The sequence below is a fragment of the Mesocricetus auratus genome, unplaced genomic scaffold (assembly GCF_017639785.1).
Source record: "Mesocricetus auratus isolate SY011 unplaced genomic scaffold, BCM_Maur_2.0 Super-Scaffold_100008, whole genome shotgun sequence".
NCBI classification, from domain to species: Eukaryota; Metazoa; Chordata; class Mammalia; order Rodentia; family Cricetidae; genus Mesocricetus; species Mesocricetus auratus.
In genome coordinates this window covers 65,742,007-65,759,805 of record NW_024429192.1, presented here as the reverse complement: position 1 = coordinate 65,759,805, position 17,799 = coordinate 65,742,007, and the positions used below count along the sequence as shown (strand labels likewise).

Sequence of the window (17,799 nt, the reverse complement as noted above, 5' to 3'; positions counted from 1 at the left end):
TTGAATAGAACAGAAGGTTCCAGAGCCTGCCCTGTGTGGGGTAAGCACAGTCAGTTGAGAGGAGGGGCCATTTGGTCTAAGTTTGGAAGGACTCCATAGAATATACGAGCATTGTATGTGCACATGCGTGCATGTACACACGCACACACACACACACACACACACACACACACTTGTCTGACTACTCATTACTCTGGTCACTTTAGTTCATAAACTGTTGAGATTAAGTAGGGCATTTGAGAAGGATGGCCATGGCTGAGAGAATTCAGGTGTACTAGTGTGTGATTCTTCTGAGTGTCACCTGGGATGGTAAGTGTCCACCCTTCCTCATGGGTTGACTTCTGTGAGACAGAACTCTTGTTGTTTCTTGAGCTTCCATGCTGCAGAGTCCCTGTGGATGAATCTCCGTGACCCGTGCTTAAAGGAGTGAATCAGTGCCCTCCTTCAATGGCCCCAGAGGAAGGCAGACAGTTTTCTTACATAGAATAACAAGGAGGGTGTTGTGTATATGTGTTTTAATGAGCTACCAATAACAAAATAAAACTTCAGTGGAAGAATTGACAGCCTGGATCTGTAATCTGCCTGACCTGACAATTACAAGAACTTATTACCGCCGTCAGCCTGCCAGATGGATCTCCTTGAAATGTAACGTGCTGCACTTCTGAATTCAATTCAGCACACACTTCCTTTTCTCCCCCCTTCGTGTTTGTTGAGTTTGGGAAAGAAGCAGTTTTACTTGAACTAAACCCACTCATTTCAAGTGTGTTTAATGACAGCAATATGTGGCAGATAAAATAAAATCCTACGGCCTTGTTTAATGTTTGTTTTAATTTCAGACCTTAGTGAAAGAATACAGAGAAGATAAAACAGTATGGCTCAAATGGAGGAGTTGAAAACAAATGACCTATTATAATAATTAAGCAGCTTCTCTCCAGGAGCATTTGGGAGGTCAGATGATCTGAGCAGTATTTATAGAGGTTGTTGAGGTTTGTGTGATGCTTGGCAGTACACAGAGCAGGTTTCTGTCTTGTGGCTGGCCCCAAAGGCTCACCCTGCTCACACACATGTGGACTGAGCTGTGTCAAGTTCTAATTCTGAGTAACAGAGCTTCCCTCACCCCTCCTCCTGTCAACTTAGTGATTCTTCATGCGCTCTGTGTGGGCCACTCGTCAGGACTGTATGTGATATATTAGAACACTTTGAGAACATCATTTTTTAACTATGTTAAAATATGTTTATATGAAATACTCAATTCTCTTTACATGAGAGCAGTCATTCTCAACGTGGGGGTCATGTGGCCCTTTCACAGGGTTAGCATAGCAGATCTCCTGCATAGCAGATATTTACATTACAATTTGTAACAGCAGCAAAATTACAGTTATGAAGTAGCAATAAGATAATTTTATGGTTGGGGGTCACCACAACGTGGGGAACTGTATTAAAGGGTCTCAGCTTTAGTAAGGTTGAGAACAGAGCCTTAGAACATTTTGTGAATAAATGGAGGTGAACAGAAAAGTCTTTTCCTCACAACCCTCTGTCTCCACAAAATAATGGTCCAGGTTGTAGTGAGTCCCTTTGTAACGCATTCATATGTTCCTAATATCCACAATACATACTGTGACTATGTAGCTATGACATCATAAAGTGTATTATTCCCCTTCTGTTTGTGTCAGATGGGATAGACATACATGTTTTAATGCTTACACACAGAGCCTCATAATACAAAACATAACATTATTTAATGCATCAGATTGTCAGGCTTCAGATTTTCTTATTTGTTACAAAACACGACGACGGGCTTCTTTGCTGGTCAGTTTCTGGGTGGATGTGAATTTGGAGGTGAATTCTACCATCGCTAATGTTCCAGTCCTCAAGCTTCTACCCAGTTTCTTGCTTGGGGGTGTGTTTTTCAGATCAACCCAGTTCCTTCTCTAAACAGACAACCTGTGGCAGAGAGAGAATTGGGAGGAGGTTACTTTTTATAACCCTGTAGTTTGGATGGAGATACTCTCTTTATAACAGGGGTGGCCTTGCAATGGTTTATTTAAAAGTCACCACTCTGGTCAGATAGAACAAAATGCTTAATATAGCCGAAATAGCTAGCATAATTAAGCATGTTAATGTAGCACCACATTAGGAAAAATACCTTTAGCTTATCCTTTGGTAAGGAAGAACACTCTAACATAATCAGACTTTATTTTTACAAATTTGAATTCTCAGTAGCAGCAGTGGGGTATAAAGGTCCAGAAAGTGGCTTCCATGTCCCCATTTGCTTCGCTTCCTTCGCCATCCCAAGTGTTCATGTTGGGGATAGTTGAACGGCACCGAACTCATCTGAAGTGTTTTGTGAATTAGAGAACATCTCCCAGGCTTTTCCCAAAACCACAGATGATCAGTTGTGCCTTATCAAGCATAGAGATTAACAATAAGCTCTCATTTCACCCCTTGTTTCATATTTTATTCACTATATTAATAAATCTATTCACTTTAAAACCATCATATACCATAGGAGGTAGAATCCTGTTTATCCAAATTCTATTAGAATAAGGAAATATTCATCAGGTTTATTTTAATTACATCCTGTTGATGCTTAGGATATCATGATGACAGATAGTGAACATTTACAGTGGATAGACAAAAGAGAGAGAAAATACAAAGGAGAAAAAAGATATATAATTGAAGATCCAACATAGCTAGTTTTGTTATCCATTCAGAAATTAACTTCCAGGGTTTTCATGTTGAGTGTCCCTAAACACGAACTTATTAGCTTCCCCTATCCCTTCCTTCTTACTGGTGGTTCTCTTCATTTTTCTCATGGACATGATGAGAACATCCCTCTGTGGCCTTGTGGCTTCTTTGTGCTACCCCTGCTATGGCCCACTTCATCCCTGCTTGTGGTCATTCCTTCTCTGGATGCTTACACTCAAGTGTCCGAAGCAGTGCCACCATTATTTTAGCTGGGTTTTCTCCAGTACAAATTGGGAAGGGATTCATCCTCCAGCACAGCTCATGAGTGCCATGTGGTCAGAGGTCAGAATTACCCGTGACACAGCTGTGACGATGCACTTATTAAAATAAGCAAATGTTTCTGGAGGCTCTTTGCTTAAGCATCCCACGGGTATGGAGATTTTACATGCTCCTCTGTCATAGTGAGACTCTAAAACTTGGGTAAATTGAATGAGGAGCTTTAAAATCCAAGTAAATAAAACACTTTCAAAAACCCTGCATTCAGTGTCTCATGTTTAATAATGGAAATTTCTGCAAACTTTCTTTTGAGCATCAGTCTTTGTATAGTAAAAATGGAAAGATAACAAGGCTAAATGTCTCTCTTTGTTCTCTGGGGGAAAAAGAAAAGCAAACCTTCTAAAGGCGAAGGCCCTTATGTAGGAAATGGAGAGAAGGAAGGCTTAGAGTTGGCAGTGAGGAGTGTGATCAACAATAGAACTGGAAGGTCTTCCCTCAGCCATGATAGGTGCCTGTGTTGAGGGGTTGGGGGGTGGGGAGGATAAGAGTGTTTCTATAGACACTGATTGGTAATTAAAAAGAGACTAACCAAAGGAAAAAGAAATTTTGCTACATAGTTTCACTTTTGTCAAAAATAGGGATCCTTGAGTATGGATGAAATAGATGCGGAGGTAGTGCAGATGGATTCTTTGAAGTAAGAAATGCACACATCCATTAAATGATGCTGCTCAGAGACTCAGTAGAAGATGTCATGACCAAGTCTGTGTTATGTTTTTTGTTTCAATACTCTGTAACAGGTCAAAGGAAATTGCCACCATCCCTCATTTGAGGTTAGCAGGAAGACAGTAGGAAAAACAGAGTAACAGTTTAGCAGAACTTTTGTTGTGATTTCAGAAAATAGAATATGTAGGTCTCCACCTATGTCTATAAATAGAGACTTCAGACAGATGGCATCAACATATGAGCCCATCATTGTCAGAGACATATGGATTGGGCCTCGAGCCGAAGGGCCTTACTGGTCATAGCCAGCACTGGTCACCTGTTCTCTCCTGGCATTAGATTGTCTGCTGTACAGTTTAGAAGTTAAAGAAACAGAGAAAGGCATGGCATTGCAGGCTTGAGTCAAGGTCTACCTACAAAGGGCTGAAGCAAAGCTGCTCTGTCTGTCCTCTCAGATTCACCACTGGATGAATGTTGTTTGTCCTAGGAGAGTAAGTGAAGCGAAGACAGGTAACACCTGAGTCTCCCTGGGTGAGCCTCTCCTGTAAGAATACAGGAAGAAATTCCCTTCTGTGGTAGAACAATAGTACTACTGGAGATGTACATGTCAATATCTAACCTTCTTCCAAGAGTAAGTAGAGAGCTTCCACGGGTTAGAGGAAAGTAGAATTATGCAATTTCTCCAGAAGGCTAAAAGAGTTGACCAGGCTAAAAGGCGATGAAAATGGGAATGTATTGTCCGGAGTAGTCAATAAGGCTGGCAAAGTGGTGGGCATCGCTGACTGGGCAGAGGGGCAGGGGAGAGGAGACCTGAAGATGTCAGCTTGAGGTAGATCTCAGACTTGTTTCCCCTCAGTGGTACAACTTAACGAGCTCTATAATACAGAGAACTGGTCCTTCCTGTTTCCTCCTGCCTCTCCTCCTTGCTATAGATCCACGTTTTTCCACTTGTGTTTAGATTGCATTTTGAATTTATAAAACTCTTGGGTACCTTTTTTGTGCTGTCTACTGGAAGGACTACAGTGTTAGCTAATCTTCTAGGTAATAGAAAGCTGACAGGGCCTGCAGGTCAGCCTTGTCCTGTCATCTGCAGTATTATGTGCACAAATTTATCAATCTTAATGGGAGTTGGTGGTGGGTTTGGCTGATTTATATTCCTTGACAAATTTGGCTTCTAAAATGAGATTCTTCTCATGGGATTATGATATAAAAAGATCACTGCAAGGGTTTGCCTTTCCAACAAAATCCACATCTTAATGGTTCCTGTAAGTCTATATGTTCCTTCTATTACTAGTGACAAAGCCAGTATTTACAGAAGCTTAGTGGAAGCTCATGTACTGAAACCCTAGCAATAAAGTCTTTCTCTCATGATGTTTCTCCATTGTTTATTCTCTCATGTTAAGTATGAGTTTTATATGGGTAGAATATATCCTTCTAAGCACATGCGTATTTGACAAGAAACCTTTTGTCCAAGCAAAACATTCCTTCAAAGTGACAATATACTTTATAATATATAAATTCTCAGTGTATTTATATTACTTGTCAATGTTTTGAAAATGGTGTTAACATAGAAGTGAGCACTTTAGACAGGCGTGAAATAGTTGTGATCTGCTGAGTTTTAAGGGACTTTCACATCCATTTTTATTTAAATAAGATATAATTGTATTGTTTTCCCCATCCTGTTCCTCCCTTCAACCCCTCCCTTATTACCCTCTCCCAAATCCACTGCCTCCTCCTCCTTAACCAGTGTTGTTGTGTGTACACGTAAATGAATAAATTACAAATAGGACATGCTGAGTCCATTCAGCTTGGCCTGCATGTATATGTTTCTAGGATTGACCATCAGTATTGGGTAACTGATAAGGATATACATCCCTGGGAAAAACTAATTCTCCCCCTCAGAAGTTGTTAATTGCTTGTCACTCTCCATCTAGGGGTGGGACCCTATGGTTTCCCCATCCACTTTTGGATGTCAAGTGTTGCCTTTAAGCGGGACATTGTTGGGATTTCATGGGTTCAGCCCTGTGATTGCTGGAAGGCGCGATCTCATGTCACTTCCTGGTCCTCTAACTGTGATGCTCACCTTCTGTTCAGGTTGACATTTCAAGCTGATTTAAAAATTCTTGAAAGTGGTTTTTGCTGTTTTTTTATAAAACATAACAAATCCTTAATGTATCTTACTATGGTTAAAGAATTGAAATCGCAAGCAATAAAACATCAGATATAAAATAATGAGAAACATTCAATATTTGATGTCTCAAGAGGAACTTTTACCACACTTTAAGGTTGTTGTTTTTCAAAAATGTGCCTTTAGAAAATACATAGAAATCCCTTCATTGAGAAACTTTCAAACTCTTGTCAATGCGGACCAATTTACTTCTCAAGAAATACAAGTTAGCTTTATGTCCTGTGAAAAAGATGGTACATATGAGAGGTTGTATAGTGTCATCAAGGGATTAGGAACAAAGGAGTTTTGAAAAACATCTGTGCATGAGAATTATTGTTGTATAATAGGACTGACTTTTTCTCATTTATGTGGAAAATGTATACACCAAGTTTACCTTTGTATTCTCAGCGCCTCAGCTCTTCAATGTTTTGATAATAGCTACTGGAGGACTGCACCCGTGTTGCTTCTCAGTTAATGTGTGCACGTTTCTAAGGCACAGTAAAAGACTCTTATCCTGGTTGCTTTTCCTATTACACACATTAGATTTTCACACATGGTTGAGAATTTCATATATCCTGAATCTTAAATGTGGGCGTAAGACTCGGCAGTTTTGGTGAGTGTGAGGTGATTTTTCTGATATCAGAATATTTTACAAAAAGTACCTTCTAAAGCTGCCATTTAAAACAAACCCAAAAAACTGATTTTTCTAGCACTTTGCCTTATGAGTCGTTACAACTCTGAGCAGCATAGTTCAGTGAAGAAAACCATACTTGTTAAATTACAACATGAAGGGAAACAAACCTAACTCCTGGTGTTGTGTTAGTTTTCACCTTAGTACATTTTAAGGTGTACATGTATTTATTTCATGTACACATGTGTATGTAGAGTGACATTCACACTTTGACATTCGTGTAGAGGAGGAACTACTTAGGACCTATTCTCTCCTCCTACCATTGTAGGTGGCAGGATTCACAATCTGGTTGCCCAGGATTAGCTGCAAATATCTTCTTTTCTGCTGATTCATCTCCCAGCTTCACTTTTGGTATCTTATGGACTTCCCAGAGTTGGAGCTGTTCATTTGTATGGGTCTCTTTTAAAGTTTGCTAAGCATTATAACTATGGTTTCATACAAACTATCCCCACTGGTACTTTATTTCCATATCTGTAAAATGGAGCTGATAAGGTTGTCAGGAGTATTAAATACTGTATCCTTATTCTGTGAAGTAGCTACTTTTTATTTATAAATTAATTTAATTAATTTTTATGTGTATGAGTGTTTTGCTTGCAGGTATGTCTGAGCAGCACCTGTGTGCCTGGTACATATAGAGACCAGAGGAGTGTATCAGATCCCCTGAGAATGCAGTTGCAGATGACTTGTGAGCTGCCATGTTAAACAAAGTAGATGCATTCACATAGCCTAAAGCATTGTGTTTGTGCTTCTTATTACAGTGCCTACCACACTGGAGTCTTACAGAATATACTGCTATCCTCAGTGAAACACACGGCACAATATTCATGGCTGGAAAGTGCCTACCTCTACCCCTATTGATTACCTCACTGTCAAGCAGATAGTCTTAGCATTCCTGGTCTTTATTTAGGGTAATAGAACCTGGAGGACTTTCCACAGAGCACACAACTCAGAGGCTTATGTCACGGTATTTGGTTTTTCCGTATTTCTCATACTGTTTTCTGAGTCATGTCTCAGGTGAGCTCTAGTGATGAGGACTGAGGGAGATCCAGGAGTCAAAGACAAAACCAGCAAGCCAGTAACCCAACTGCTATAGTGAAAAGGATCAAAAGTGCAAAGGGATGTATGTGGAGTACTTACTGAGAAGGCAGTCCAGGGCTTCTCTGAGCAGCTGGCCTCTGAGAGGTATCTTAACATCACTGTACATGTACCCCATGGCAGCAATGAACTTGGGCCAGTTTCTGGGCTGCTGTGAGTCTGGATGAAACAGGACAGATTGGTGACTACAGTCCTCAGAGTGATTTTAGGATCCAGACTGCAGCCACTGGGAATCTTTTTGGGGGGAGCAAGAGAAGATTTAATGCTAAAGCTTACAACCTCAAGTTTTAGATATGCTTGAGAGAGCCACGTTCTCATGAGAGGTATCAACCATCACAAGTCCTTGGCCCTGCTTGCCTGATGAGCACACTGAAGATTGCAGCTAAAGAAAGCCTTCCTCCTGGTTTTTCATGTCACATAGTATTACCAATATCTAGTTGAGTCTCATACCTACTTAGATGTCGGTTTTGGAGGGCTTTTTAAAACTCCCAATCTACCAGATACAAATCTCTAATGATGCTAATTCTTAAATGAATATTCTTCATTCCATTGGAATTGGTCCATTAGCAAAATCATTGTGATTTTTGAACTTCTTTAATTCTTTGTATTATTCATTTTGACACCAGATCTTAGGAAATTTCACTTCTGCCTTGAAAGAAGACATTTCACAACAAACTAAGATATTTGTATTTCTCTTCTAATGAATATCAGTAATTGGGATGGGAGAGACAGCTCAATGGCTACAGGAAGAAACTGCTTTTCCTGAGGACCCAGGTTAAATTCCAGTCACTCATTTTATGCCTCACACCTGACATTAACTCCAGAAGAGGATCTGATGCCCTCTTCTGGCCACCACAGGGATCAGGCAGGCACATGCTACTCAGCTGTGACACATAAAATAAAACAAAAACAAAAACACACGCAAAAAAACAGATAGTGACCTATATTTTCTACATATGGCTTTAGTATCATAGCCAGGATGTAGTCTTTGCTCATAACTCTGATTTAAAAGATGACACAGATTTAGCTTAGGAGGTATTGGTGGCATTAAGAAGGCATGCCGTTGAGATGCTATTGACATTAGTTCATTCCTCTGTACCAGTTCCTCATAACTGATTTTTGGAGTGAATCTTGTAGCTGTTGTAGGTATCCGTGATATTCCTACTGTGTTACCTGCTGAAGATCCTCATATAAATTAGTCCTTTGCAAAAAGCAGAACATTAATGTTTTTTACTATAGCGGGTATAACTGGACACCTTGGGGCACAGTAGAGTCCAAGCAGGTAATAACTTTGTTAAAGGATATAAGGCATTTGATAGTAAAATTGAAAGTGGATAATTTGATAATTAAGTTTTTTAACAATATTTTCAATATACAATTCACCTTCCTTTTGTAGATCAAATTGTCTTTTTAAGGAGTTGATCAGTGCATTAAAGTAACAATTATTCATTGAGTGTCTGCCATGAGCCAGAGACATTGTATGTGCTAGACTTAAAGCCCAGCTTGTAATGACATTTACATTAACAGTGTTCTGTGTGGCAGAAAATCAAGTGCTGAGGGTCAGTGTCAGTTGTTTTGCATTTCTGTTGGAAGCACAGGGAAGACAATGCTGGTGGTTTGAGGAGGTTTTTTAGAAGCCTTCTGAAGTGTTATGGTGACATCCGTAGTCCCAACGTCTGTGAAATGGAGAAGAAAGCACTTTTCTGGGAGAAAATGTGCTGTGTGGCTCAAAGTAACTCATGATGCCTGAATAACAAGGGACAGGTAGGAGGGACCCTATCTGCTGAGCTTTGTGGGTGGAGTCTGTCCTCTTGAGAGGCCTGTGTGAATGTGCCCTCTATGAGGTCACAATGAAGGCAGAGGCCAGCTGCAGGGTATGTCATGGTGTGTAGGTCACAGGGTTTCCACACAGGGTTTTCTACATTTAGTTTAGACTGTTGACTCAAGCAGAAGTTGTATAACTTTAAGGGTAAGATGTGTATCAAAGATTGGAGTTTTCACCTTTTAAAGGAATTTGAAGTCCTTGGAGAATGGAGTAAGTGGATTAGAGAAAGAATGTGTCTGAAAGAATGCCTGAGGGATGGAGCCGGTTCAGTGCCGTGCATTGACTTTGTGTATTGTGCACCCTGTCCTGTAGGCTGCTGGGGAAAGTAGGGGCATGCCTGAAGAAGAACTCGGGAACATTGAAGGTTTGTGATAACAACTTGGTGTGTTGTGCAGCGGGAACTTGTGATAGACTTAAACTGGAAAGGCTGTGTGTTGTGAAAGAAAGCCAGGTTTGGGTCATCCTTATGGTCTCAGACAGTGTTTATCCATGCAGAACATCATAGCGGCCCTCTCGATCTATCCTTTCTCAGCTGCAGATCATTTGTTCTTACATTAGAAAGTTATACTTAAGGAATCAAATTATAACTGACATCTACTAAGAGTTTTCAATATGATTTTCATTAGTTAAATTACTCATAAGAATATTCATTTCTCCACATTTTTCAATTGAGGAAATTTTAGCAGAAAGATGCCCATTGGGGTGATTTTGTGAACAGATGTGGTCTTCTAGGCAAGATGGTATGTCTCAGAAGCTTAAATACATGAATTGGCAACCCAACATATACTCGAAAAATACAGATACTCTGCATGCTGGGGAAGAAGGGATTCTGGGCAAAGAGACTTTCTTTGCTTTTGAACATTTCAGAGATTATAGCACCATGATGGACTCATTGCAATATTCATTCTAGCTGTAAAAACATTTAGAAATCTTGTACCCATTTACTTCAGTCCTTCACCAGCTCTAGATAGCTCCATCAGTATTGAGAAGCTTTTCAATAAACATTTCCATTCAGTTTCCATTTTTGTTTGTTTTGCATTGTTACATTATAATCACCGCACTAATTCAGGAGCTTATTGTTGAGTGAACTTGGAATTGTAGTCTGGATAACATCAGTGGCCCTGGTTTATAATTGAGGGTAAAGAAGTGTGCAAGATGCCGAGCCCTTTGTCAGGAGAAGAAGCAGGTCCTAGTCCTCTCTTGAGTTCCCTGTGTATCTCTAATGGAAGGCAGATTTGTAAATAGAAGACAATTCCTATGTTATTCTTTTCAAGGTTTTGTGAGAGTATGATACCATTTCCCTCTTCCCTTTCCTTCATCAAAATTTCCCATGTACTCTACCCCTTGTTCAAATTTTTGTCTCTTTTCCTTTAGTTATTGGTGGTGGGGATGTGGGTGGTGAGGGTTGGGGTGGTGTTAGTGGTGGTGGTGGTGGTGGTGATGGTATGTGTGTGTGTGTTTGGTGTTTGTAAATACTTGAATACAATTTGTTAAATCATAATGATGTTACTTGCATGTATGTGTTTTCAGGGTCCTGTGAAATCATGGTATGCTTGTTGAAAGGCGTGTTTTCTTGTTGTTGTTGTCTTTAGAAGTCACTAATATTTTATATTTAGTATGAAATAATAGAATGTTTGCCATTTGAAGGTCAATTCTGCATCAGTTTAAAGTAAAATAATGATCTCTGTACATCGTAGAGAAGTAATCGTGTGTTGTAGAGGGCCTTGGGTGGACAGTCAGGCAGGGAACATCAGACAGGACACTGAAGAGTCACTGCAGTGCCCGAATAGCCTAGCCTGCTTGGTAGCACTGAGCTCCGGAATGCCTTAAAATAAAAATTGCAAATGCAACAGATTTAATCAATCCTAGTATTTCTCTCTCTTATTCTCCCAGTCGCAAGTTAAAAATAAAATTCGCCTGCCTCATTTTCCTACGTGCTAGTTAGTGGGATTAGCTTGAGCTCTCAACAGGAAAGCAATAGATATAGTAGACGCCATTGTGTGGTGGGTGAAAGCCCGGTAGAGATAATTATACAGTCACTCCCACTATATTACCCTTCAAAGAAACTGAGCCTAATATTCTCCTCCTAAGCAATTTAACCAACTTCTAAAAAAAAAGTATAAGATATTATTTAGAGAATGAAATAGCTACTGTATATAATCAGGAGGGAGAATTACAGCAAATTATTACACTCATTTGATAAGTGTATAAAGAGCTACCTCAAAGCTTTGTATCAAGCCTCCTCAGTAATTGCTCATTTCTAACTGTCCCATACAGAGGGCAGCTGAAGAGCTGCTAAAAAACTGAACCTTTGTAACAGATTCCCCCTCAGCACAGACTAGGTCTCATTTCATGCTCCATGGGATCAAGCTCATTTTGTCCTTCAAATGTTGCAAATGATGACTTTCTCTCTGGTCTGCATATCCAAAGAAAATGCTTGTGTATAAACACACAGAACAATAAAATGCAATAAAACTATGTTTTACTATCTAGTGTGCATATGTGTGTGGGTGCATATGTATGTCAGAACCTCTTCTCTGTATGTATACTCCTCTCCAAAACATCAGTGTTTTCCAAAGATAGGACTGTGTACGGAACTTGCAGAGTAAGAACAGCCCAAATCCCCCAACTTGTCTACCCATTTTATCACCAAGCTGGCAGTAATATTAGAGTTATTTTTCCTTCAATTTTCTTAAAACAGAATAAATATATAAGTGTGTAAACATTGCCGCTTCAAAGATTGAGCACTTGCATTTGTGTCTGCTATTATATTTTCTCCACCAAGCCAAAAAGAATAAAAGTTGAACTAATTGCTCTTAAGAAAAGCTATGTAATATAGATGTGAGGCAAGATAGACCTTACAAGCAGTTGTAAAGACAACAGATACCCTAGAGGAAACACTGTCCATCACATGGCAGCAGTGTTCAGCAAGTATCTTCTAGTTCCTCAAGAAGTCATGAAGATACAGGCTCTAAGACTATATCACCTGCCCAAACAGTTGTGGGAGTGAACCATGGTTTACATTGAACTGTGGAGCACAGCGTCTCTCACAATCTTATACTCACCAATTCTATACCCTTTATTCTTGAGTTAATTATCATTTCCAACTCAATTCCTACTGGTCAGGTGACAGTCATGATCTAGTAGTCACTGTCTATGCAAGACAAAGGAAGTCATGCTGTAAGCTGAAATAGGAGGCCTAAGTCAGAGCACAGATGACTCCGGTCATACAAGGTTTGCACACCTGCTACAGCAGACTTCAGCTATTCCTTTAGCATCTTGACCCTCATGTGTTGAAGGAGCCTTATTATCATCTTGTCTTAAGGCACATTCGGCTCATATCTTTGGGAGACTTGCTCTTTTCTGAAGGACAAGGAAGAGTGGATCTAGGGAAGAAGTGGTGGTGGCTGGGAGGATAAGAGAAGGGGAAACTGGTCAGGGTATATTGAAAACAAATAAAAATAATATTAAAAAATAAAATTACGGTATCAAGAGTAGTAATTGAAAAACAAGTGCTTTGTGTGGATTGTGTCCTTCAGGCATTGTAATGATCTATACTAGCCAGGTGAGAAGCCAAGACCCAAAGAGGTCAACCAACTTATTCAAGAGTGGTAGGCAATGAGGTGTGCGTGTGTTGCAAGTTGTATGCTTCAATTTACAACAGACTGCAATTTTTGTTTTATCTTTGTTTTTTTCTTATGTCAGTGCTGGGGATTAATCTAGACCCTTGAAAATGTTAGGCAGTACTCTGCTACTAAGATACATATAAACATCCTGAGGTTCTTTTTAGTTTTTTTCTGGCATTTATTTTTAACCTATTAAAAAGAAGAAACAAATACAGTTGGAAGTGACAGCTGGGTCCTTATCAGTGATAGGTCTGTTCAGTCTTCTGTATTGGATGGTGTGGGGTCATGTGACTTCTTGTCAAGCAAAGCTTTAGATACTACCACCTTCCCTGGCTTTGTGAGCTGGAGATAACAGAGCTGGCAGCCAGTGATCAGCTGGTCATGTAATGCCAGGGAAGTTTTGGGAAGAATGTTGAGGACAGTGTTGAAGACTTCACTGGCTAAGATGGGGATGTTCATCGATGTTTTGTAGAAGCTTCTAACCTGAGATGAAACAGTGTGACTGTGTAAGTCACTTATCGGCTGCTTTTGTATTGTAAAAGCCAGAAGTGTGTTCTTGATGTGTTTTGAAATGATTGCCCTGCCATCTTTCCTTCTAGTGAGGCAGTTAATAAACAGAGACATCTGAGGTCTGTAGTGGTTCGACAGTGGGGAAAGAAGGCTTTCCAGGCCCCAATGCCCAAAGAGACTCATGGTAGCTGTACCGAAAGTAAACCTACAGCATCCGTAGGACTCTGCAGGAGCATCCAAAGGTCCCTGGGCGACATTACACCCCCAACTCGATTAAAAGCTATATGTAGTTACTGTATGCCTTCCTCATGAAGCTCTTGTAGCATTTAATTAACAAACGTTCCTCAAGTGCTGTGAGCTCCCTGTTTGGGGAGATGTGACTGAAATGCAAAGTACCTTTCGTGCCTTATTTATTGCTCCAGCGAGCACGCTATATGCTGGCAGCATTTATCTTCATTTTAATTTTATCTCCCACAAATATAGGCATTAATTTAAATCACATACAGAACATAACAGTTTTTATAGAGGCAAACTTATTCCAGCGTGCTGCATTTTAATATCGCACTTTGCCATCTTTTCTCACTTGATTCAAGAATAGTATCTCTTCCTGCCTCAGCATTTAATCTTAGGACAACAGAAACTTTGAGTGTGTGTGTATTCTTGCTCTCAAACTTTATCTTCCTCAGTGCCTGCCTGTTTGCTGACTGAAGGCTGTGTGTTGAGCGCAGGTAAGTCCTTCTGTTCTGTTCCCCTTTACCTTCTTAAGTCCTCATCTGGGCTCAGAAAGTGGGGCATAAAGGATTTTGCAGCTGCCCGTGAGGCCAGCTGCACTTTGGGTACCTTTCCTAATAGTAACACAGAGCAGAGGACCCCCCTCTCCTACAGCACACAAGCCACATAAGCTCTCAGTCATCTTCTGCACCCCCTCTGCCTTTGTATTTATACAAAAGACACTTTTCCATCTTACTCATCTCTACTCATGAAGGCTACTTATGTAGCCTGAGTCTTTCCCCTGAGGGAAAGTAGACTTAATGGGCTCCCGGTATTTGTGAGTATGAAACATTCCAGTTAGCTGTCACACCCTAAGCAAGAATGGTTTCCCCATCCTTAATTTGTGGCCTGAAAAGCTGCAACCCCCCTCAGTGAAGTCTAACAGAACTGCGCCTGGTGTGTAAACTGTTCCCAGAAGTCAGGGCCTCAAAAGCAGGAACAGGAGCCTCAGCAAAGAAGATGTGGCTTTCAGAGCCACCTCAGGCTCTCACACGGGGGCCTGCCTTCCAGTCATGTGTACTACATAGGAAGAATAACTCACTTTTCCTTCTGCCAAACACTGGAAATCTCGTCTTATCCTTTTGGTTGTTGCCTTATTTTTACTTTTAGTCTGCTTTTTAAAATTGGACTGGCAACTCTTACATTCCCTGTTTGATGACCATCTTTTGTTCATTTTGTACACACAGAAGTAAAGTCTTGAGAAATTTTAGTTTTTCTAAGTCACAAACTGCCACGTGGCAGGGCTGGACTGGTGTACCCTGTCCACCTGAACTAATGTACTTTTGGAAAAGCTCTTTTCAGCCTAAATTCTTGACCTCCTGTTTGTTGCTGACTCTTCCCAAGCCCTTCATTTTTGTGCTCTCAGGTGGATTTTATCTGTGGTAAGAACATGGTTACCTTGGAAACTCACTCGCTAGGACAGCAATCCAATTATAGCACCATCACCCGGGTTTATTAGTGTTGCTGATGACGTAGACTTTTGATGGAAAGCTGTTCTCACCATGTCTCAAGCCATGTGGGGTCACGTTAATCTTTACTTAGATCCAAACAAAAACATGTTCTCCATCCGATGGATTAGGTTTAGGGGCTGAACTAGAAATATCCATTTGATCCATCAGTTTTCAGCATTGGCGAGAGCTGCCCGTGCAGGGAAAGAGGCTGAACTCTGCCTTTCCTGACACCACATCTATACGCAGTCCCAAGGGCTGCTGACAGTGGCCTTCTTGAATCTACTAAGGCTACAACTGTTTGATCAGATCCTGCTTCTCTTCATGCTATCTATTTAAAGTCCTATTTGGTCTAGGAGTGGTCATAGCTCTCCCTTAGAGTCTAGTGCTTCTCTGACTTCTCATAAACCAAGAATTTCCTTGGCTTCATACTGATTGACAAGTTGCCTTTAAATTATACATCTTAAGCAATCAAGTCTATGTGGCCAGAGTTTTGTCTGGTAGTACCAGCTTTCTGGAAAGTGCCTGATTCATGCCTGTGGCTTGTGTGCTCACTGTTGCTGCATGAGGCCGGCTTGTAAAATGTTGAGCTATTTGCATCCACATAGCGTGTGCTGTGCCAGGCACATGACCTGCTACCTGGTAATTGCCATCAGCTTCATTGTTATTATTATCAGCTTTATTGCTTATTTCTCAGAGTGTGCCATGCTGAAGCTAGGGCAGAGACCCGCTAACCTGCTGGGCTCTTCTGTGATGAGTTTCGACACAGTCCAGCTCAGCCCTCTTTTCAGGACTAAGTGATTAGTGATTCAGTGTCTTGACTTTCCAGTCTCAGAAAAGGATTGGAAACACTTGTCTCTAAACCCTTGAAGTTGTTACTCTTGTCTAGAACCATTAACATCTTGCAAACTGCACTGTTAGCAGAGCCTTGTGTAAAATGATAGGAACTGGGGAAGAGAGAGGGAAGGCTGCATCTTTCTGTGGCCTGGCAGGTGAAGGTTCTGGGTTTTATATTTGTCATCAGTAGTTCATGTGCATAAAGAGGGTCCCACACATTCAGAAAGCATTGTAGTTTCTGTGCTAGCCTTCTGCTTTCAAGATAGCTTGAGCTCCTCATTCAGGGTCTGGGGTTAACTCAGTAACGTCGCTCTATTCAACCCCCAGCTTTCCCTGCCAGACAGAATAAACAAAATAGCTATCTTGCTCACATTCTCCTCTTTGCTTTCTTTCTGTGTAAGAGTTAGTCAGCTTCCCTTTATTTTCATTGGCACATCTGTAATTGTTGAATCTTGAACAAAAGAATCAAATTCTGTTTTATAGCAAATCCTCTAGTTTTTTGAAGGAAGCAAGCACAGGCATTTCAGTTTCTTCCACTTCTAATGTATCCTTCCTTATAGAATCTCTTTGCCGTCTGACTTGTGTCTGTGTTGGTGTACACATGTATTATCCATTTGAATTTTTTTAAATCAAGAGGAAATGTATGTTAATAGTTGAAAGATTTAGGGGCGTGGAATTCTTTTCCTATATCAGTACATACTCATAATGTTTCTATAATGAGCCTGTTTGGTTGTCATTCTACATGTATAATTTTTACAGCTGTTATTAGAAATTTCTACATAACATAGATTGTGTCATGGGCTTTCGAGACAGTCAGCCTGCAATGAGGAGAGCATTATGGTAGTTTTAGTTCATTGTTGCTTGCTTATATTGCTTGGGACTGTTACTATGGCATCAAAATGCCATAGAGAACTCATGGAAGAAGAGGCTGTTTACCTCATGCCTGAAATTAAAATGAAGGTGGAGCATGAGGCCCATTATGCCTACCAAGTGCAAGCTTCCAAGGATGTAACTGTATTCCATTAGGCTCTACTTGCTATTGGTTCCACCCCCTCCTAGCAGCAGCATCCTTGGGATGGTGTCTTAACGTATGCCATGTTTGGGGCCATTCAGATCCAAACTGTAGTATTAACAGGTAATTTTAATATATAATTTAACATATATTTAGCCAATTTATTTAAATATTATGTATGGTATAATATATATACATGTACATACATATTGTAGATGCATACAGTACATTTGACAATGTAAGACTCACAATATTTATAAAGATGTATTATAAACTATGATTCCTATCCTTTCTGTTCTTTTTTTCCTCTCTCCCTTAGCCCCTCCTCCCACCTCTCTACCTCTCTCTCTTCCTCTTCCTTCTTTCTTTCCAGAAAATCATTACCTGGTATCTTTCACAGCTGAAACTGTGAAACCTAGATCTTAAATATAGTATGGTTGAAAAATAAGGTGAGATTTTGTTTTACAGGAAGTAGTTTGCCCTTGCATATATAAATCCTTGACCTAGTATATTTAAAACAGAGGTATAGTTATTAAACATCAATGTCAGCATTTTTGGAGAAGTTGTTTCTTCTTCACCACTGCCCTGACCAGAGAGAAGTTAATTCACTATCCCGTACTCTTCCTTCTCCCTT

General features: G+C 40.3%; 1 protein-coding gene across 3 annotated transcripts in view; it reads left to right on the top strand.

Moving 5' to 3' along the window:
* Positions 1-17,799, top strand: part of LOC101828273 (LIM domain containing preferred translocation partner in lipoma) — a 583,098-nt gene that overhangs the window by 302,435 nt on the left and 262,864 nt on the right. The window contains exons 1-2 of one of the 3 annotated variants that reach the window (XM_040751023.1): positions 9,542-9,672; positions 9,775-9,826. The exons of 1 other annotated variant lie outside the window; for it this stretch is intronic. In XM_040751023.1, coding sequence (XP_040606957.1) covers positions 9,668-9,672; positions 9,775-9,826 — 57 coding nt within the window. In that variant the 5' untranslated portion in view covers positions 9,542-9,667. Of the gene's footprint in view, positions 1-9,541; positions 9,673-9,774; positions 9,827-17,799 lie in introns of those variants that run through there. One more of the 3 variants, XM_040751024.1, reaches the window with a different exon arrangement.